The sequence below is a fragment of the Schistocerca americana genome, chromosome 1, assembly GCF_021461395.2.
Source record: "Schistocerca americana isolate TAMUIC-IGC-003095 chromosome 1, iqSchAmer2.1, whole genome shotgun sequence".
NCBI lineage: Eukaryota > Metazoa > Arthropoda > Insecta > Orthoptera > Acrididae > Schistocerca > Schistocerca americana.
Genome location: NC_060119.1, coordinates 520,026,275 through 520,048,676, shown reverse-complemented (window position 1 = coordinate 520,048,676; position 22,402 = coordinate 520,026,275). Strand labels below are relative to the sequence as shown.

General features: G+C 39.4%; 1 protein-coding gene across 1 annotated transcript in view; it reads right to left on the bottom strand.

Annotated features, from left to right (window-relative positions):
• Nucleotides 1–216: 216 nt before the first annotated feature.
• LOC124605324 (selenoprotein M-like) overlaps nucleotides 217–22,402 on the bottom strand; it is a 42,099-nt gene continuing 19,913 nt past the window's right edge. Inside the window, exon 4 of the mRNA XM_047136924.1 lies at nucleotides 217–2,302. Within this exon, the coding sequence (XP_046992880.1) occupies nucleotides 2,186–2,302 (117 nt within the window). The 3' untranslated portion in view covers nucleotides 217–2,185. The remainder of the gene's footprint in view (nucleotides 2,303–22,402) is intronic.

Here is a 22,402-nt window from a genome sequence, read left to right as displayed (position 1 = left end):
AGAGAGTGTGTGTGTGCTGTGAAATTTCATTGGACTAACCTGTTGTATGTCTGTTCATTACGGGAAACTGCAATCACTCACTGTAGCAAATTACCTCCACCTCATCTACATACATTTCACTACCCCACACACATTATTTCAGTGCTTTCATTACTACATTTTATACAACCTTGGAATCATGAGAGGATAACAAATTCCAAAGAAAAGAAAGTCCAGTAAAATGTTATATTTCTGCATTTTTATTGTGACTGGTTGGAAATTAGACAATAACATGAAGATAGGCCTGTAACAGACTATTTACAAAATATTCCTAAAACTGGAATGTCTGTAAGTACATTTACCTGAAAAAGACGAATTTGATACTGTATGCACAACAAAACACCAAGATATTTTGTATACACTATCACAATACAGTAAAGAGAAATACTATGTTACAAGTTTGTGCGTTCTTTCTTGTTCTAAAGTTATTTTTAGTTTCAGGAGCACTGTTTCAAAATGAGTTTTTAATGGGCAGTGGTCGACTATCGTTGTGTAAATATGAAAACTGTGTGTAAAAATTGCACACAGATATTGTGACAATACAATTCACCAGTACAGTATATGATAAACACTACACATGAAAGAAGCTTGTTTATGCCACATGCACAGATGAGAAAGGCAAAAGTCTGCACCAGATCTGATGCAGCTACATTATTGTACATGGTTTGTATCACAGCTTGCAGCTTTAATGGAGGAGCAAATGTGGTTGCTTTCCATTGATAATTACAAAATAAACCATTACCAAAACACAACGTGCTTAGGGTACCTTATTATAGACACTGTATGAACTAACATTTATGTGATTTACAAAAAGAAAAATGCACATCATTGTATACATACAACTTCCAGAAAGACTTTACACTGATTGGCAAAATGTGGCAATGCCAAAACAAGACTATGACGGTGACACAGTGGCTGAAATGACAAACCGTTATATAGTGCTAAAAATTAGTTTCCGGGCTCTTTTATAACAACTACATGATATTGGCAATAAGCTTACTTTCAACACTATCTAAAATCCTGACTACAGCTTAAACACATGGACTTTAGTGCAACTTGGGAAACATTTCTAACAGTTTTTGGAAAAGGTGTGATGAAGGAGCCGCATAATGTTTTTGAACTAAAAATGTAGCTAAATTCATCATTTGTGCAGTGTTTCCATTTCTACAAGAGTATCCTCGATTAATTTATTACATAAAACATTTTTCAACTTAGCTTCAATGAGAAACTGTTTGAATAAAGGCAACCATGACAATTTTGTTTCTGTAAGTAATTGGTTTACACATTCTGGATGAATACATGCAGCACATTAACTACAACAAGATATCACAATACTAATAGGAGACTGAGTAAACTACACTATGACACTGACCAATTGCATCATGGATGATATGTCACAAACTACAGCTGACAATCACTAATTACTTGTTACAAACATCTACTTTATATGGAAGCATATACAGTTTATCAACCTGCATTCACATATCATTTTATGAAATTCTTCTTCGGTATTTAAAATTTGCATTAATTTTACTGACACAGACGCAAGTTCCACTTCAGCAACCATGTCACTAAGACTGTAATCAAATAAATTCACTAAGACTGTAATCAAATGAATTTACTTTCAATTTGGAAATGGCATCAAGTCAAAACTGATAAAAGTAAACATACTTTCATTTATAAACTATATTTTTCAATAAGAAAAATGAGTGGATATGAAGGGAACAGATGGAAAGATTTGAAACAAGGAAAAAGGCTATAGTCTAATGTCTGGATTACTTGATTTACAGTGATATGCACTTTTTTGGACCTTTGTCCTATTATGGTTCCTGTATATTTAAAAGCCTTAAGTCTTAAGCCACAGGTTACACTAATGCCCAAATAATAACAACTGGCAAAAAATCATTCATTCACACTAAATTTCTGATGCAAGACAGAAGCTCCTTCAGAGCCTTAAGCACAAACTGATTAACCCAGTGAAACAAATACTGTTTTCAATAAAGTAAACAGATTTTATACCAATATTCAACATTATTTACAGTGATTGAAGTAATTTAATGAAACCAAATGGGAAAGTTTTTTTCCCTTTTTTCTTCAGATACTGGAACTGGAAGGACTTCATGCAAAAGACAAACCACCACCATCGTCAAAATTCATTTCGGTTCACTGTTTCTGCTTCACTTTTTTTATGAAATCCTCGGTCCACAAGTAAGGTGTTGCAATCCTTTCGAGACAATGGTGCCAGGTCAATCCTTTCCAATTCCTGAAAGTACACAAAAAAATTGAAAACATTTTTATATTATAAAAATAGTTCAGGACAATCATTATGAACATTTGTGAATTGTGTTTTGTTCATCTCATGACGTACATTTGCAATCCATTTGGTTTGCGTATAGGAGACATGTCAAAAATTTATAATATGTTTAAAATGATTATTAATAAATAATAGCACTGCAATAAATAATAACACTGTAAGGATGTTTCTTGGGATATATAACACATTGTATCCAGCTCTTATTTCCAGTTTGTCCTGCATGAATTCATCCATTGAGTAATAACATTTCAGTGTCAGTACCTCATACAGCTTTCTTTTAAACGAGCCTAAATTCATCTGCATCAACTTGTTCCCTTTTAATTTATTACAAATTTTCATTACCATGTATTGAGGTCCCTGGGCATACAGTCTGATTTCCCATAAATTATCAAAGTTTTCTACATATGATCACTGATTTAATTAAAAAATATTGTAATTTTAAATACTTCAGTGATGTGAGCTACACTCCAACATTTCACACATATATCATACTTCTTGGGGCAACTTAAGTTTATTTTCAGAGAGCGAGAGAAAAGGGAAATAACCAAAACTAGAAGCAAAATAGGTTAGTCAGGATTAGTCTGACAAAATAAATATATTTTTAAAAAGAGCAGCTCTGACAGATTAGTAATGGACTTCAAATATAAACTGCATATCTCGACAAACAATACCCTGAAACAACATACACATTCCATTTTGTTAAATAATTTTTCTGATTTCAACAGTAACATCTGTTTGTGCAAGATATTTTATGCCAAACCTGTAGTATTTTAGAGAGATGGAGCACAGTATGCTGAAAGTGCCTGTTACACTGTAAAATACATCAAATTTAAGTACCTTCCCCCAAAATAAGTGTTCCATGATACAACATTCCTGTTTTCCTCATCAATTACTTTTATTAGTTGTCCTAAAAACTATAGTTCTCAGTGATACACCTACACACCTCAAGAATTAAATATTCTTTTAATGGTTTGCAGACTCCAAATGAATCATCTACAAGATCAGCCTAGCTGTAATGATACTGAAATTACTGGAGACTGAGTAGTTGTAAAAGGGTAAGACAATTCAACCCTTGACTTCTTCAATGGTAAACAATCTAGAAAATGTTTTCATGATTCATGGAAACCGCAAAAATCAAAGGACTGTCAGCTCATATCAACCACCAACCAAGATGGCCATCAAGATTTATGGCTTCCTTAAGTTGATAAAAGCAATTGCCAGGATGACTGCTTCAAAGCGAACATAACTTATTTCCTTTCTACATCCAAACATGTGTTCCATCTCTAAATTACCTATTTGTCCCAACAAGTCCTTAAACTTTAATCTTCCCTCCTCATAATTTGAAGGAAACTCCAGTAAATCAACGCAGCACTCTATCACAGTATCGCACCCCTACTGTTTATATGGTTGTGCTTCCAAAGGAGGTACACAATAGAGACACCAATTTTTGCAGATTTCCAGGTGCTCAATGTTCAAATTAGGAAAAATTGTCAATTGCCAGTGACATGTCAGTTCAAATACAGACAACAAGAATTACCATTGCCGTATTTGGAGGAGGAGGAGGAGGAGGAGGAGGAGGAGGAGGGTGGGGAGTGGGGGGGGGGGGGGGCGGTAGGTAGTGGTAGTGGTTTAAGGTTCCTAATAATCAGACTCAGTATTGATGTTCTGTATTAAATTCAAAATCTCTCCACAGTTCCTCATGCCGATATGAAATTCTAGGTCCACATAATTTTACTGTTGACATCATTTCTGCATAATCTTTCACTGATTGTGACAAAACCCATTTGTACTGGATATATTGTGAAATTTTGAACATTTGTGAGTGCCACGGTAAACTCCTACTGTCATTGTCAAAAGGTCTTTAAGAACAGCAGGCCTATTCTTGTTCAAAATATACATTCTCTAATTTCATTGTATAATTACATGAGAAATAGGTTATTTTTGAGAATTTTCAGACGCTTACAAAACTGTATTTTTGTAAGTTATCAGTACAAGTGTTTTTGGATAACTTACTTCATAGCAAATCAGCATTTGTGATTCACAATTACTGTCAAAGAACACATCACCCCGAATTTCACTGTATATCAATTGGAATAAATGTGCACTTTTGAGACTTTTCGGAAGTTTCCACTGTACTGTGCATAATCTAATTTGTAGTAAATCAATGCAGCAGATATTCTAACCAACATATTGTGTACATGTAGTTTTCCCTCAAAGAAGACTATATATTACCTACATTTATCATAAATTAACTCTATATTCAAATTCACTAATAATTATAAATAACCTCAAAAAAGTTTTACGAAATTAGTAATTTTTTTCTGTTGCCTCAACAGAAATCTCGTTATGTTTCAATTCTTGTAAGGAATTAGTAATCCTTTTAGCTCAAGAGATATAAAAGATATCAGCAGGCTTATTTTTAAGTTAGTTGTTCAATTACCTGTAATATACTGCACCAGCCACAATGCAGTCCCACTGTTCTCGAACATGATAATTTGGTTAATGTTCGTAAGCAGCTGGAAATTGCCCTGACTACTGTCAAATGATTGGCAGCAGCTGCAAATTGGTGTGTTGGATGAGCTCCAGAGAGTCAAGTACCAGTACCAAAGGTACCTCAAGTACTATCCTCTGCTGTGAATCCTGTCTGCTCTGCACAAAGTATGGGCTCTGTACTTACCTGCCCGCTTGACTGCAAGTGACATTTCAATGGTAGATCTAGGCATCCTGTACAGTGGGGAAAGGGACCATGTAAGACTCGGGGTGTTATACTGATTTCCCAACCAACAAGATAGAGGTGCTGTCTTCCACTGCAACAGGAACTAAGTCAGTGGGACTGACTTCACCTGTTTTGGGAAAACCTGTTTTGTTCAGTGCTACCAGGAGGCAAACGCAAAAGGGTAGGGGTCTATTAATTGTTGACAAATGATGGTGTCCCTTAGGGAAGTGGCAACAAGGCACAGGAGAGAACACCAGGTGCACTCAGTGTGTATTCCTGGGGGCCTCATTCAACATTCCAGCAGCCACTGAGGGAACAAGGTGCAAGCAACTGCAGATTGTGGTGTACATTAGAACAAATGATGCCTACTGTCTGGGCACCAAGGTCATACTTGGATCATTTCGGCGACAGCAGAAAGGTTTAAAAGACCAGCCTAGCACGAGTTTCAATGAAGCTAACAATTTGCAGCAGCATGCCCAGAACTGATCGTGGCCCCCCCCCTTGGTTTTGAGTCGATTGGAAGGACTGAACTGGAGACTTCGAAAGTTCTGTGACAAGCTAGGCTGCGACTTCTTGGACTTGAGCCATAAGGTTAAGAACCCTAGGGCCCCAAAAAGGAACAGGTGTGCAAAACACATCAGAGGCTACTATCCAGTAGTCAAGTGTGTGTGGGGTGCACATACAGCGACTCTCCGTCCAATTCAGATAATGACAGCTGTAAGAAACCCTAAAGTATCAGTGTAAGATCGAAAAAAATGCCTCACACAGGTGAGAGTATTATAACCCTAATGGTTAACTGCTGAAGCATTCGCAGAGTTCAAAGGGCTCCTGAAAAGAAGTGAATCTACATAATACTAGGTAAAGAAAGCAGATTGATACCTGACACTGATAGCTGGAAGATTTATGGGGAAAACTGAGGTATATATTAAAAGGACAGGCTAATGGGAAATGGAGGTGGGGTATTTGTCACAGTAGAGAGGAAACTCAAATCCACCGAGATAAAAACTGAAGCTGCATGTGAAATTGTTTGAGCAAGACTCAGTATCTCATGGGTGGGCATAAAATGGTAATTGGATCCTTCTGTTGTCCACCAGACTCATCTCCTGATAGTTCCAGAAACTCAAGAGAAAACTTCAGTTCGCTTGTACATAAATTCCCCAATCATACTGTAATCATCAGTGGAGACATTATTCATCCAACAATCAACTGGAAGAATTACAGTTTTGTTAGTAGTGGTCATGATAAGACATCCTGTGAAACATTACTACATGCCTTCTCTATAAACTACCTAGAACAGGTAGTTTGGAATACCATTCGTGATAAAATATATCGGATCTAATGACAACAAATGGACTTGACCTGTTTGAGGATGTCCACATCAAATCAGGTATCAGTGACTGTGAGACAGTTGTGGCAACAATGATTACCAAAGCACAAAGGACAACTAAAACAAGCAAAAAAATATGTTCAGTAAACAAGCTAAAAAATCGATAGTGTCATATCTCAATCAGGAACTTCACACTATGAGCACAGGGACGGAGAATGTAAAGGAACTACAGCTGAAGCTTAAAAGAATAGTTGATTGTACACTGAACAGATATATACTTAGTAGAGTAGTTCGTTATGGGAGGGACCTCCATGGTATACAGTCACTGCAAAAAAAAAGGGGGGGGGGGGGGTGAGACCACTACATAACAGGTGTAAAACAAAGCATAGGACTAGAGATAGAGAGATGCTGAATGAAATGCATTTGGCTGTCAAGAGAGCAATGTGTGAAGCCTCCAACAACTTCTGTAGCAGAATACTGTCAAATGACCTTTCGCAAAAACCAAAGAAAGTGTGTTTATTTGTAAAGACTGTTCAAGGCACCAAAGTTACGTGTCTAGTCACTATTGGATGAGATAAGTACTGAAACTGAGGATAGCAAAGCAAAGCTATAATACTTACCTCTGTTTTCAAATGTTCCTTTATGAAGGAAAACCCACGAGAGTTATCCCAATTTAATCCTCGTACCACGGAGAAGATGAGTGAAATCAGTTTTAGTGTTAGTGGTGTTGAGAAACAGCTAAAACCCTTAAAACTAAACAAAGCTCCAGGGCCTGATGGAATCACTATCACATCCCATATAGAAGTGATCCACAGGACTATCATGAAGTATCCTTGAGATCAATTTGTTGTAAATCCTAGAATGTATTCTGATCTCAAACATCTTTAACAGAATGACCTCCTCCATGCCAACTAAACTAACATGAATTCTGAAAACACTGATCACATGAAACCTAACTTTCACTTTTCTCACATGACATACTGAAAGCTTCAGATCAAGACAAACAGAGATGCAGTATTTCTCAGTTTCCATAAAGCATTTGACTGTACCACATGTATGTTTACTGTTAGAACTGTGTCATTGTGTATAAAACTACTGCTGCTGGAGAAAAACCAATGTTTCGACCACAGTTGCAGCGGCCTTCTTCTGGGTCTAATAGTGCATTCTAGCTATGCAGTGTCCTTTATATTTTGTGTTACTGTTCACTGCACATGCCATTATGTCATAATTTTAAAAAGGTAGTTAGTTTCGTTGGTCACTTAAGGAAGAAGGATAGGGAACATTATTTTAATAGGTTATTACGGTGGAAGGAGAATGTAACCTCTGTTGTCTATTGGATCTTGCGTTATGTGCCATGATTGGTGGTCACTGTCGAATGAGAAGTTGGCTGCTGTTTACCAACTGGTGGACGTTGGCCACGCAGCGGCATTAACTCGCTGGTAGTGCTCATGCCTCGTGTTGACAGTGTGGTCTGTTGGGCTCTGATTGCTGGCAGCCAAGATGGGGCAAGCCTGAGTACAACCTCCCTGTTCATTTTATTTGGGTGTTTAAGTATTTCCGTGGCCTCTCTGATTTTGCGTTTCGTCACTAAGGACAAGGTTGATGCATTACACACTGCACGCGTTCACACTGCAGGCATTTACAAGGTGGAATGCGAATGTGGAGAGGCATACATCGGAGAGACTGTTAGGCCAATAGCAACATGCATTCGGGAACACGAGTGCTATATTCGTCTAGGACAACACAACAAATCTGCAGTGGCAGAACATCATCAAGATTGCGGAAAAGAAATAAAATTCAGTGAAGCCTGTGTGTTGGACCAGCAGCCTGTTATGATGAAACGCAAAAATCAGAGAGGCCATTGAAATACTTAAACACCCAAATAACATGAACAGGGAGGATGTACCCAGGCTTGCCCCATCTTGGCTGCCAGCAATCAGAGCCCAACAGACTGCACTGTCAACATGAGGCACGAGCACTAACGGTGAGTAACTGCCGCCACATGGCCGATGTCCACCAGTTGGTAAACAGCAGCCAACTTCTCATTTGACGGTGACCACCAATCATGGCACATAATGCAAGAGACAATAGACAACAGAGGTTACATTCTCCTTCCACCGCAATAACCTATTAAAATAATGTTCCCTCTCCTTCTTCCTTAAGTGACCAATGAAACTAACTACCGTTTCAAAATTATGACATAATGGCATGCGCAGTGAACAGTAACAACAAAATATAAAGGACATGCATAGCTAGAACGCACCATTAGGCCCAGAAGGAGGCCACTGCAACTGTGGTCAAAATGTTAGTTTTTCTCAAGCAGCAGTAGTTTTATACATTAAGACGCGGTACCATACTCAGAAAACTTTTATGCCGACTGACTCTGGCTGCGGAAACCTATGCAATTATATTACTGTTAGAAGTTCGATCATATGGGGTCTCAAGTGAAATTTGTGCCAGGATTGAGAACTTTTTGGTAGGGTGGGTGCAGCATGTTATCTTGGATGGAGAAGATGCAGAAGCACCTTCAGGTGGGACGCTGCTCTTCATATTGTATATTGATGATCTTGTGGACAATATTAATAGTAACTCAGATGTTTTGTAGATGATGCAGTTACCTCTAACGAAGTACTGTCAGAGAGAATCTACATAAATATTCAGTCAGATATTAATAAGATTTCAAAGTCGTGCAAAATTGGCAACTTGCTTTAAATACTCAGAATTGTAAAATTGTGCCGTTCACAAAATGAAAAACATAGTAGCCTATACTATGACTACAGAATCAATGAGTCACAATTTGAATCAGCCAACTCATACAAATACCTGAATGTAACACTTTGTAGGGATATGAAGTGGCTCAGTTGTGGGTGAAGCAGGTGGCAGATGTCAGTTTATTGGGAGAATAATGGGGAAGTGCAATCAGTCTACAAAGAAGATTGCTTACAAATCACTTGTGCAACCCATTCTAGAATATTGCTAAGTGTGAGAGACCCCAAGTAAGTACTAATGGGGGATATTAAAAGTATACAGAGAAAGGCAGTATTAGTAGTCACAGGTTTGTTTGATTCGTGGGACAATGTTACAGAGATGCTGAAGAAACTGAACAGTCAGACTCTTGAAAATAGATGTAAACTATCCCAAGAAAGTCTACTAACAAAGTATCAAGAACTGGCTTTAAATGATGACTCTAGGAATTTACCACAACTCCCCTACAAATCACTCACATATGAATTCTGAGAACAAGATTATAACAACAGAGGCATTCAAACAATATTCTTCCTGTGATACATACGTAGATTAGATTAGATTAGATTAATACTAGTTCCATGGATCATGAATACGATATTTTGTAATGATGTGGAACAAGTCGAATTTTCCAATACATGACATAATTAGGTTAATTTAACAACATACTTAAGTTAATATAACAACTTTATTTTTTTTGTGTGTGTTTTTTGTTTTTCTTTATTTTTTATTTTTATTATTTATTTTTATTTTTTTAATATATATTTTTTTTTTTCTTAATTTATATCTAAAAATTCCTCTATGGAGTAGAAGGAGTTGTCATTCAGAAATTCTTTTAATTTCTTCTTAAATACTTGTTGGTTATCTGTCAGACTTTTGATACTATTTGGTAAGTGACCAAAGACTTTAGTGCCAGTATAATTCACCCCTTTCTGTGCCAAAGTTAGATTTAATCTTGAATAGTGAAGATCGTCCTTTCTCCTAGTATTGTAGTTATGCACACTGCTATTACTTTTGAATTGGGTTTGGTTGTTAATAACAAATTTGAATGGAATGGGAAGGAACCCCAATAACTGGTGCATTAGGACAGACCCTATGCCATGTACTTCATGATGGTTTGCAGAGTACGGATGCAGATGTAGAAGTGTGTGGGTGTACGACAATGTTGATGATGTGCCATTTGTCAGATGGAAACATTGTGCCTGGTAGACTCTTTTTCAAGAGCTGTTTTTAATATAAGTTTCAAATGTAGGCAACTGTAATGAGAGCGTTTATAGCACGATACCATATTTATGTCGCTGTTGTTGTTGTTGTTGGTGGTGGTGGTGGTGGTGAGAAAGGAGAAGTTGAAACTTGCCACCAGTACACAGAAGAAGGTCTTGCAGTTTTGCCAAGACATACTATGGTAATGACTGAGAACATGTGTTCACTTTGTGGGTCATCACTTAGAGAAGTAATGTTCAAATCTGACAGACAATAAACTAAAATTAGTGAAGTAAGATTGTGGGTATCCATATTTTTAAAATAGTTACTACACTGGTGGAAAGGCTCTTTACCAACATACAAATACAAATAACATTAAATGGAAACTAACATCAAACCAGGAATGACCAAACATAATCAGCTGTTGACATAAAATCAGAAACCAAAAGAAGTCATCACTCAAACATCATGAAAAAATAGTGTTCAGCAAAAATAAGTAGACTAAAAACAAGAAATCAAAAGGTTATAACATCAGATTAAATCATGCTGGCACCAACGGGCTTAATGAAATTACAGGTAGTATTCCAAAGTTAAAAATAATCATGGCAGTAATAAAGAAAACAATGTCTGTGTTTGTTATTTTACAACATTTGCTGCCTACAGTAACAATTTTCCTTTATTGACTTTCTGACTGACAGCAGCAAATATTACTTTACAACAAACACAATCACTGTTCTTACAGTAACAGGCTCCCACCAACCATTTTGAATGGACTTGAAAAGCAGCCACACTGATGATAGACAGCCTTCTCTCACACAATTACTGACGGACTTTCAAAAACCTAGAACTAACTCACACACCCAATACAAATAATAATTGAACTGTAAATCAACTGATCATGTAAGCATTTGTTACGAGTATGGCCTTATACGGGTGTGAAACACACACACACACACACACACACACACACACACACACACACACAGAGAGAGAGAGAGAGAGAGAGAGAGAGAGAGAGAGAGAGAACTAGAAGCCATGGGGATTGTGTTCTACACAAGGATGAAAAAAAAGATAGCTGGAGAGATAATTACCATTGATGAGATTCTGCCAATAATACAAAAAACCAAATCTCTCTGGAGGCACATCCAAACAAGAAGACACACATTTGAAGACAAAATGGCTCTGAGCACTATGGGACTTAACATCTATGGTCATCAGTCCCCTAGAACTTAGAACTACTTAAACCTAACTAACCTAAGGACAGCACACAACACCCAGCCATCACGAGGCAGAGAAAATCCCTGACGCCGCCGGGAATCGAACCCGGGAACCTGAGCGTGGGAAGCGAGAACGCTACTGCACGACCACGAGATGCGGGCATTTGAAGACACAATAACATCACTGGAACATTAGGAGAAGGAGCTACTGAGGAAAGGAATTGCTAGGGATGACTACTATGTCTGTTGTATACACAGCAGATTATGAACAACTTGGAATGCTCTACATATCGGAAATGAAGAGGTCTGTAGACAGAAAAGTGCACTGGCACACTACTACAAACTTTTGGTGTCGAACATTAAAGAAGAGGAAGAGGAAGAAGAACATCAGTGTGTTCAACCAAATAAAATTTAAATTAACAACCGAACATAATATGGGCAAGTCATTTTGAAGAAAAAGCTGTCTAAAACATGAATTTATGAAACACTGTTGGATATTGCTGACAGAAACAACTAATTGTGAAACATCCTTATTTCTCTGCAATATACACAAAAACATAAGCTACAGCAGTAAGACAAATAGCATATGTAGTAACTCATTCTAGTGGCAGTTTACTGCGTGCAGTTTATGGTGCTTGTGTTGATGTGAGTATTGTGCGTCGTTGAGAGATTAAGTTTAAAGATGCTGAGGAGGGAACATGAGTGACAAAGAGTTGGACGTCCCGTGACAGCAACCACCGAGTTTCACAAGCAAAATGTTGACAGACTGATTCAAGGCGATCATCCTATCACTCAGAGAGAAATTGCAAACACAATCGGCATTTCACAAGAATATGTGGGTCACATTATTGCTTTGCTTGGCTGTTGGAAGATCTGTGCATGATGGGTACCACGGATGCTGACTCGTGAAATGAAAGCGCACATTTAGCACCATTTGACTTCCATTTGTTCCCGATAATGAAAGACGATCTGCGGGAACATGATTATGCTTCTGAAGAAGACGCTGAGAGCACTGTGAGACAGAGTAAACTTCTTCCATGATGGCTTCAGAAAACTTGTTCATCATTGGCAGAAATGTATCCAGTTGGCTGGTGATTATGTGGAAAAGTGAATACTGGTAACTAAAGATCACATTCCAAGGATTATTTCTGCATTTGATTTATTTAAATATTCCCACCCAAACCCAATTAACGAAGGTGAAGGGATTACTTTTCATTCAATCCTCTTATAACAAATGGACGTAAAGGATATTGGACACTAGTTTTGTGCATCAATTCTGCGACCCTTCTTGCAGACAACTGTGACCAGTGCTTTCTTCCAGTTACTGGACATGGTTTTTACTTACAAGGGATTTACAGTATATTACGGTTAAAAGAGGGGCTAATTCAGTCTCAAATGTGGTCCAGAATCTGAGAGGGGTTTCATTGGGCTCATTCAACACTACTGACAATCTACAACATTCACCAATGCAGTGGCAGAAGGATTACATAGGGGCAATACTTCCTTTGTTAAGGAACTCTGGAAAATGGAGTTTAGCATTTCTGCTTTTGTTTTACTATTCTCAGTCCTTGTCTCGTTCACGATTGTTTTGACATCAACTTTGGTACCACTAACAGCATTTATATACGACCAGAATTCCTTTGTGTTTTAAGAGAAATCTTTCGATAATATTTTGATATGGTAGTCTACAAAGGCTTCATGCATTGCCCTCTTGACAGCCAACAGTTCACAGTGAACATCATCAAAGAGATCAGGTCTATTTGCTATTAGATCCAAAATATAAGGAGTAGCAAAATGAAAACAAGACAGATGGAAAAAAGTAAGTAAACTGTTTAATCACCATAACTGTTAACACATGTATCTCATTGTGGGACCAGATGGTCAATGCCCTCATCAAAAAATGTTTGTGGTTGTCTATGGAACCACGGTTGAACCCAGGCATGTGTGCCTTTGTCTGAAGCACATCAATGGTCACAAACGTATTCCTCATGGAGGGGAGCTGCTGAAAGGGGAATACCAGTTCCTGCAATGTGGATGATCATGCAGGAGATGGCTTGCACAACCTTGTCAATGCGATCTGACAGAAACAGGGCAAATGTAACAGCCGATGCATACAACTGCCAGTAACTCTTCTAAGTGCCTAATGTGGTTGTCAGTCGATCTGGTGATGGCACGGAAGTGACTGGGCCACCAGAAAGTTACTGTTGTCACATAAAGATCGTAATGCAGCGGCAATACAGTGCAGCCATGATACTGTGGCTCATTAGATTGATAGCTGAAAAGATGCAATGGGCAGCACTGAGGTGTGTCGGAGTACCATCATTGAGTAAACACAGATCTTGGTTGGTATGAAGTAGGAGGTTAAGTAGGAGGACCCTACCAGACAAAGTGATACTCTCCCCCCAAAGAAGGAGAAAAGTGGGGAAAGGAGAGCTTACGTGACCAAGTAAATGGCCTGGAGGCTTATGCAAATGGGGTTTGCTAAGGTCACCCGCACTCGCACTTCTTCCAATGTGGTATGAAGGGGAATGAGCTGTCAGACCATACCTGTATGAACTAATGTACAGAACCTTCCAGATGCCTTCTCAGGGCCAGCACATTTCGGCAAAATGCATCACATCCTTGTTGGGTGTGAAGAGGCTAGGTGGATTGGTCATACCCCAAGATCACTGCCTGTACCAATGGTGGTGGACCCACATCAATAGGCATTGGTTCAGATTCCAACAGCATGGAGGAATTTGGTGCCTCTAGGTCACCAGAGTAACCTCCTTGTTCTTCTTCTTCTTCTTCTTCTTCTTCTTCTTCATGGCCTTTGGTTGCTTGGATTCTTGCAATGGCCTATCTGTGACCAGTGTGAGGGCAGATGATGAGCAGACAGCCCTGGTACCCACAGGCCATTGTTCATTCAGTCACTGGCTGGCGTAGGGCCTCTTATCAGTGAGTTTCAAGGAGGGGCAGAGGGTCCTAAAAGGGAGTCTTGTCACTGGTAGACGTCGGAGGAGGAAGCTGCTGCTCCAGCCATGTGTAAGAAGCAGTTCCCGATCATGATGCCACAAGAACTTTAAGAGAGGAGTGCACTGGGAGAACTGTTTGGGGCAAAACTGAGGTAGAGGGAGTGATGGCTGTATGTTCACATAATTGGCCATCATATCAAGAGAATGTAAGCATTCATACTTTTTTCGTGCCTCAGTATACAACAGGTGGTCAGTAGACTTAAATTTTTGTATTTTCCTATCCTTTTTTGATGAACCGGCAAACTGGTGAACATGGAGGACAGGTGTCTGTACAATTGACACACAAAGGTAGTTATTCACAATTACCACATTTTCGGTCCGACATGTGGCAGGATGATATATGACCAAAGTGGAATCATCGCAAGGACCTCATTGGTGGTGGGACAAAGTTTCACATCACACTGGACACCATGAAAAACTTTTTCCAGAGTGAGCTGTGTCAGCTAGTATCGATTTCTTTTCTGGGCAACTTCCACTGCTCGTTTTCTCCTCCTGTCGTCCAGTGATGCTATCGCTGCACCATGGCCAGTGGGCTGAATTTTTGCGGCATGCATATCTTGTTTGGATAGTGCTGGGAGGAAGTTGGAGCACCGAGCTGAAGCCGTTGGGACGACAGTGAGCCAACTGTGTGGAAAGTGAACAAAGGCTCCATTCTGTGAGAGGTTAATAGCTACTGGTATCTCATCGAAAGTTTGTTGTCACCGCCACCCATTGTGTTGCCGTCCATCGAAGTGGCCTCTTGGTAACAAGCTGTCAGATGGTGATTCACTTGCAACCTTTTCCCTTGCTTGTGATTTCGTTCAGAATGACCGTTGGTTGGTTGGTTAGTCGGTCAGTAGTTTGGTTGGTGTATTGGGTCTTTTGGCAGCTTCTAGGTTCTGTGCGCCCCTGACTACTTGCAATTCATCCTGTTAAATTTGCCCTTGCCTGCCTCTATTGCAACTTTAGTTCACCACCAAGGTATGAGGACATTCCTTTCCAGGGCTAAGATAAAAGTGTCTGTACTTGTTCCATTATCTTTGACACCTTTTTGGATGTGTTGAACAAAATGGATGCCCTGCAGCTGAAGATTATGCAGTTGCTCCTTGCCTGGAGCCATAAGATCTCAGTGAAAGATGATTCCAATAAGAATAAAAGTATCCCCATCAGTTGTCACAATAAAAGTATCCCCATCAGTTTGTACTAAGTACTGAACAAATTGTTTCACTTCTTGACATCTGGTTTGTTCCTTTTCCCATGGGATAGCCAGGGTAGAGAAAGCAGTAGTGCTGTAACTGTCGACATCTAAGTTTTGATTCCTGTCGGAAGAGATGGTCAGATCAGAACAGCTATTGTTTTGGTGTAACTTAATATGAATTTTGTTTGAATTGTTCGCACTGATGGCACCTAATCTGATCACGGGCTCTCCCCACAGTCACAACACTGGTGTAAGCAAAGGCCATCTGGCACAATGGCCATTACTGAATGCTATCATGGCCAAGAAAGGTGGGCATCTACTCCTTGGCATGCATGGGGAGCTACTAGCTCAGCAGTATGGCCCCTGTGTTGTCCGGGGGTTCAGCTGAATGGATACATAATGACACCACCACATTAGACTGGCTGTCGTGTTGGCTTTGAATGCAAATATGAGCCTTTGGAGGTATTTTGCACATGCAATCTTCAATAGGTGCTACTTAAGGAATTCTTCCCCAGCCGGTCCATTCTACAAAAAAATTTGGAAAATGGAGGTCAATACAGAAGAGGATCTCATATTACTTCACCCAAAACTTGACAAATGAAAGAATATTTCAAGAAAGGAAGATACATCAAAGAAAACAGATGGGTCGGCATCAAAGGCTCCACCATGAGAAAGAGTGTAAGAAAAGGAAGGATAGTCCAGCAATAAGAGAATGTAGCACAGGAGAGAATGTAGGTGATGCAACAGCTTAGCACCCCGCGCTTGCCATACATGATCTCATCAAAGAATTGTGAGCCCACCAAGGAGAATTCATTGGTAAGTGTGGATGTACAATGCCTCCCAGACAGGAGGATCGCCAGCAATGGGAGCACCAGCAATGGCCAGTGCCAGCAACTTGCATTAGTACACAGTGTTTAGTTTAGTGCAGTGCCTTATTTTTAAACAAGCATCTGTTACAGTGTGTAAATAACCTGTGTTTCTATCTGATTCACTAGTGTGTTTGAATCTGGAGCGTGCTCATTTGTTTCTTGCAGTAGCTTTTGTGAAATCCCAGTTTACATTGTAGCATCAGACAATCAGTAACACTAGTGTCATTTGATTTTGCAAGGCTCTGCTCGTTCACTCCCAGTAAGTCCAAATCAATTTGTTTGTATTTTTTGAGATTTCACACAGATTTTGACACAGTACAATATGGATAGGAATGGTGCTTGTTGTGCGTGTGGACACGTGGAAAACTGGCCACAGTCAACAGGCCTCTGGTTACTGCTCAAAGATGTGGAGACACTGTGACATCAGAGACCTGAGACCTTTGGTGCCACTGGAATCTACTGGTGACACCGACTGTCACTGAGACTTCTGATACGCAACATCTGACTGGTCTGTCTGGACTCCAGAGTGAGTTATGGACAGTTATGGGTTTGCATATCTCTGGGTGGAAGGCAAAGGTGGGAACTGGCCGCATGACTGACTCCTAACACCTTAACAACAGGTAAGATGTGCTACCCAGTGCTGATAAAACTTCTGAGCGAGCACCGGATGTTTCTCCTGTTTGACCAGCGAACAATTTTCCAACCAAGTCCAGAAAAGTGCACACAGCGGATATGCTAGTCATTGGAAACTCCAATGTTGGGCAAATAATAGGGCCCCTCAGAGAAACAGCACACTGGTCAGGAAAGAATGCCAGTGTGTACCTGATATGGGGTGGGGGGGGTCTCATCCAAAATGAAGAGGCGGCTCTTACAGTGACTATCAAGCATACTGGCTGCAACTCTTGGCTAATGTCATTCCTACAGGCAGATGGTTGGTTTGATGAAGACTACTAGCATTGCACACAAGGTGCAGGCTTAACTCACTATCTGTAGCATTGTACCCGGGGTCAATCATGATCCTCTGGTTTAGAGCAGAGTGGAAGGTTTAATCAGAGGCTCAGACAATTCTACAAAATTATTGGATGAGAATTTCTGAACTTCTGCTATTGCGTGATGAACAGCTGGCCGAAATCGAAGGTAGTCTACATGAGGAACATTGTTCTCAGAGAATGCTTGTTCCTGCACGGCAGAAATAGAAAAGGTTAATGTACTATTAGTAACCTATTAGTAACCTGCAGGAGCATCCATTGTAAGCCCCCAGAATTGGTATAATTTATTGAAGGTTATAAAGCCCAGATAGTATCAGGAACAGAAAGTCGGTTGAAATCGGATGTGAATAGCAACTAAGTCCTAAATTCAGATTGGAAAATCTATCATAAGGATAGGGTAGTTGCCAATGGTTGTTGCACATTTATTGCAGCAAAAAATTCGATAAAATTTAGTGAAGTTGAGCGTCAGAGGTGGGTAACAAATGGTAATCGGATGTTTTTACAGACCATCTGCATCAGCAGCTGTAGTGCTAGAGCAGTTCAGAGCGAACTTGCAGAATTTCATGAATAAATTTCCTGATCAAGCTGCTGTAATTGGGGGCGACTTCAACTTGCCAGGTGCAGATTCGGAGTCATGCCATCAAAACTGGTGCAAGAGACAGGGATTTGTGTGACATTATTCTGAATGTCTTGTCTGAAAATTACTTCAAGCAGATGGACAGAAAAACCAACTCATGACATTAACATTTTAAACTTCCTAGCATCTGACAGACCTGAATTCCCCTAATCTGTTAACATAGATAGTATCAGTGATCATAAGGCTGTGATAGTGTCTATGACTACAGTTATTATAAGGAATGTTAACAAAGATAGAAAAATATTTTTGCTTAGCAAGAATGACATGATACAAATTGAATAGTCAACATAAAATGTTCAGTGTGGGGGTCAAAGATGTGGAATGTAACCGGAAAAAATTCAAAAGCATCATTCAATATGCCTTAGACAAGTATGGTCTGAGCAAGATCTTAAGTGATGGAAGAGACCCTGCATGATCTAATAGCTGTATTAGAAAACTGCTACGTAAAAAATGGGAGCTTCATCACAGATTCAAGAGAATTAAAACCCAGCTGACAAATAAAAGGTGAGTGAAGCAAAAATAAACACAAGGAGAGCAATGAGTGAAGTATTTAATGACACTGAAAGTAAAATTTTGGCAACAGATCTGACTGAAAACCCTAAGAGGCTTTCTTTGATCTTATAAGTAAAATCAATAAGCAGTAGGAAACCATCTATTCAGTCACTCAGTGACCATTATGCATTGAAACAGAAAATGACAGAAGGATGAGATACTGAATTCAGACTTCCGAAATTGTTTCATTGCAGCAGATCATAGTAGAAATCTTGCTTTCAAAAATCACACACACTTCGAAATGGCAGATACTGAGATAAGTGATCACAAAATAAAACAACTACCATCACTTTGTAATGGAAAGATGAGATACCTGTAAGATTCTACAGAGATTATGTGACAGTATTTGCTTCCCTTCTAGCAACAATCTGTCATGAAGGATACCTGACAATTGGAAGAAAGGCACAGGTCATTCCTGTATTGAAGAAGGGTCATAAAAGAGGTTCACATTCGTATAGGCCTATATCACTGATATCAATCTGTCGTAGAATTATGCAACATGGATTCCACAAACAGAAAGCTTCTGAAACTCAGTTTGCTCTATTTGTCATTAAGATCCACAGCATTGTAGACACTGGCACTCAGGTTGATGCTGTGTTGCTCGACTTCAGGAAGGCATTTGAACACTGTCCCATACTACCATTTAGTGAAAAAAAATGCATGCTTACTGAATATTGCATCACATTTGCAATTGTTCAAGACTTTCTTACAGACAGAACTCAACACATCGCTCTTAACAGAACAAAATCAACAGATGTTAAGGTCATTTCTGGAGGGGGGGGGGGGGGGGGGGGGGGTTACCCCACAGAAGTATAGGACCGTTACTGTTTACAATGTATATAAATGATCAAGTAGAATGTGTTAGAATCTCTTTACAACTGTTCGATGATGATGAGATTGTCTATACAAAGGCAGCTATCCCAGAAGGCAGAAGGACCTACAAAGGGTTGATGATTGGTGCAGGGACTGGCAGCGACACTGAATGTATATAAATGTAACAAAATATCTCGGGGTACCCACCTGGAGTGACCTTAAGTGGAATGATCACATAAAACAACTAGCAGGAGAGGCAGTTCCAGGTTGATATTTACAGGAAGAATCTTAAGGGAATGTAATTCATCCACCAAAGAAGAGGTTTACAAGGTGCTTGTTAGACTGATTCTTGAGTATTGTTCATCAGTCTGGGACCCTTACCAGGTAGGTAATACTGATAGAAGAGATAGAGAAGATCCAACAAAGAGAGGCACATTTCACTATGGCATCCTCTAGCTGGTGGAGAGCATTAAGGAGATGCTCAACAAACTCCAGTGGCAGATGCTGTAAGAGAGGCTTTGACCATCAAGCAGAGATTTGTTATCAAAATTTCAAGAAATTACTTTCCAAGAAGAGAAGAGTTGGACAACTTACTACTTCCTCCCAAAAACATCTCGGAAATGACCACAATGAGATAATTCGAGAAATTGGGAGCTGATACAGTGGCTTAGCAAAAATCATTCTTCCCATGTACAATTCGTGAATTGAACAGGGAAGGGGAGAACAGATAGTGACATCAGAAGTACGCCTCCACCACACACCATCAGTTGGCTTGTGATGTGTAGATGTAGATTTCATATCGCCTTCAGCAAACAAGTTCATATCTTAAAAAATAATGATTCTATAGGCACAGAAAAAGGTTACTCAATAAATAACAAGCCTTCAAGGGAACAAAATACCTGGTAATTAAACCACATTAAGTGAGGTTTTCACAGAAACTTTAGACAAATTGAATAAAATAAGTACAATGAAATAGGGAACAAATACAGGAAAGCACTGTGTTTAGCAAAGAGTTTGTAAGTAAATGAAGGAGTTTGTAAGTAACAATGAAATAGGGAGCAAATACAGGAAAGCACTGTGTTTAGCAAAGAGTTTGTAAGTAAGTGAATTGTTATTTATTGCAATTGTCTGGTGTAAATTTTGTTTATCCCCCGCACTAATCACCGTTTTTTGCTTTATGCTTGCTGGGTTCCTTCCTAGAGGTGAAAAACTGCCCATGCAGTATGATGCTGTGGAAAAGTGGAAAAACTTTGGTGTGCGATTGTGTTGCTTCATTACAACACGCATCCCCATTCTATAGGTGTCACCCAAAACATTCAACAATTCAGCTGGGAGCAGTTCGACCATCCAATCTGCACTTTCTGACTGCCATATGTTCTTGAACTTAAACTGAAAACTGATTTTGGAGGGAGGCACTTTGACAGCTATGACAACACAAAAAATGGTGTTCAGCAGTCACTGTCTTCGTTGGTGGCATCTTTCTATGAAGAGGGGATAAAAAGTTGGTTCTCTGCTAGGAAAAAAATCTGAACAATAGTGGCAACTATGTAGAAAAGTAGTTTCAAGAATGCTCTTTCGTGTAAAAATAAATTTTGGCCTGAAAAAAAAAAAAAATTGTATGGTAGTTACGTTAGGCCTACTTATGAATTCGCAGTTGTGAATAAGGACTAACATCAACTATAGAATGGAATGATGACAATGAAAATTTGATTTTGTAACGGCTGTTGTCGCTGGAGTGCCTGTTCCTTTGGACATGCATGTGTGTCCAAAGGAACTTTGCATTGTAATCAGAACAACATAGGCACTACAATATCATACCAACTAGGATTGTTTCAAATCCTTCAACATCCTTTGCTCTTTGCGTGTTTTAGGAAATTCTAGTTCATTTCTCATTTCCTTTTCAACTGCATTCTTTGCCAGGTACATGATTAATATTGCTTGAGAGTGTACAACACTAGAAACAATATAACAGCGTTTTGTTACTGTCATTGACGTCATCTGAAGGACTTGGATCCCTACTGGAGAACAGACAGTACTTGGTTCACCTTTGCTATAAATGAAATACGGGATGGAGAGATGTTGCTTGGATCTTTCTAGCTAAACTGCAACACACTTGTCTGGAACCAGTGACATGGTAATTTCAATATTTCTATTTCGGTGTTTGGATCACTGTTGCTAATTGTTATTCAATTCATGGTCTGGGTATGCACCAGGCAGGGGTGGGCAAGGGTTACAGGAGAATACATCAACATCTACATCTATTCTCTGCAAGCCACTGTGAGGTACACTGCAAAGGGTAAGTCCCACTGTACCAGTTATTAGGGTTCTTCCCATCCCAGTCATGTATGGATCACACGAAGAATGACTGTTTCAATGTCTCAGTGCATGCAGCAGTTATTCTAATCTCATCCCCGTGATCTCTATGTGACCGATACATAGCGGGTTGAAGTATATTCCTAGAATCATCATTTAAAGCCAGTTCTTGTGACTTTGTTAACACATTTTCTTATGTTAGTTTATATCTACCTTCAAGAGTCTTCCAGTTCAGTTCCTTAAGTATCTCTGTAACACGCTCCCATGGATCAAAAGACTCTGTGACCATTCATGCTATTCTTCTCTGTATATGTTCCAATATCTCCTGTTGGTACTATTCAGTAAAGGTCTCACAAACTTGAGCATTATTCTAGAACTCTTGGCACAAATGATTTGTAAGCAATCTCCTTTGTAGAATGATTGCACTTACCCAGTTTTCTACTGACACGCTAAAGTCTACCACCTGCTTTACCCACG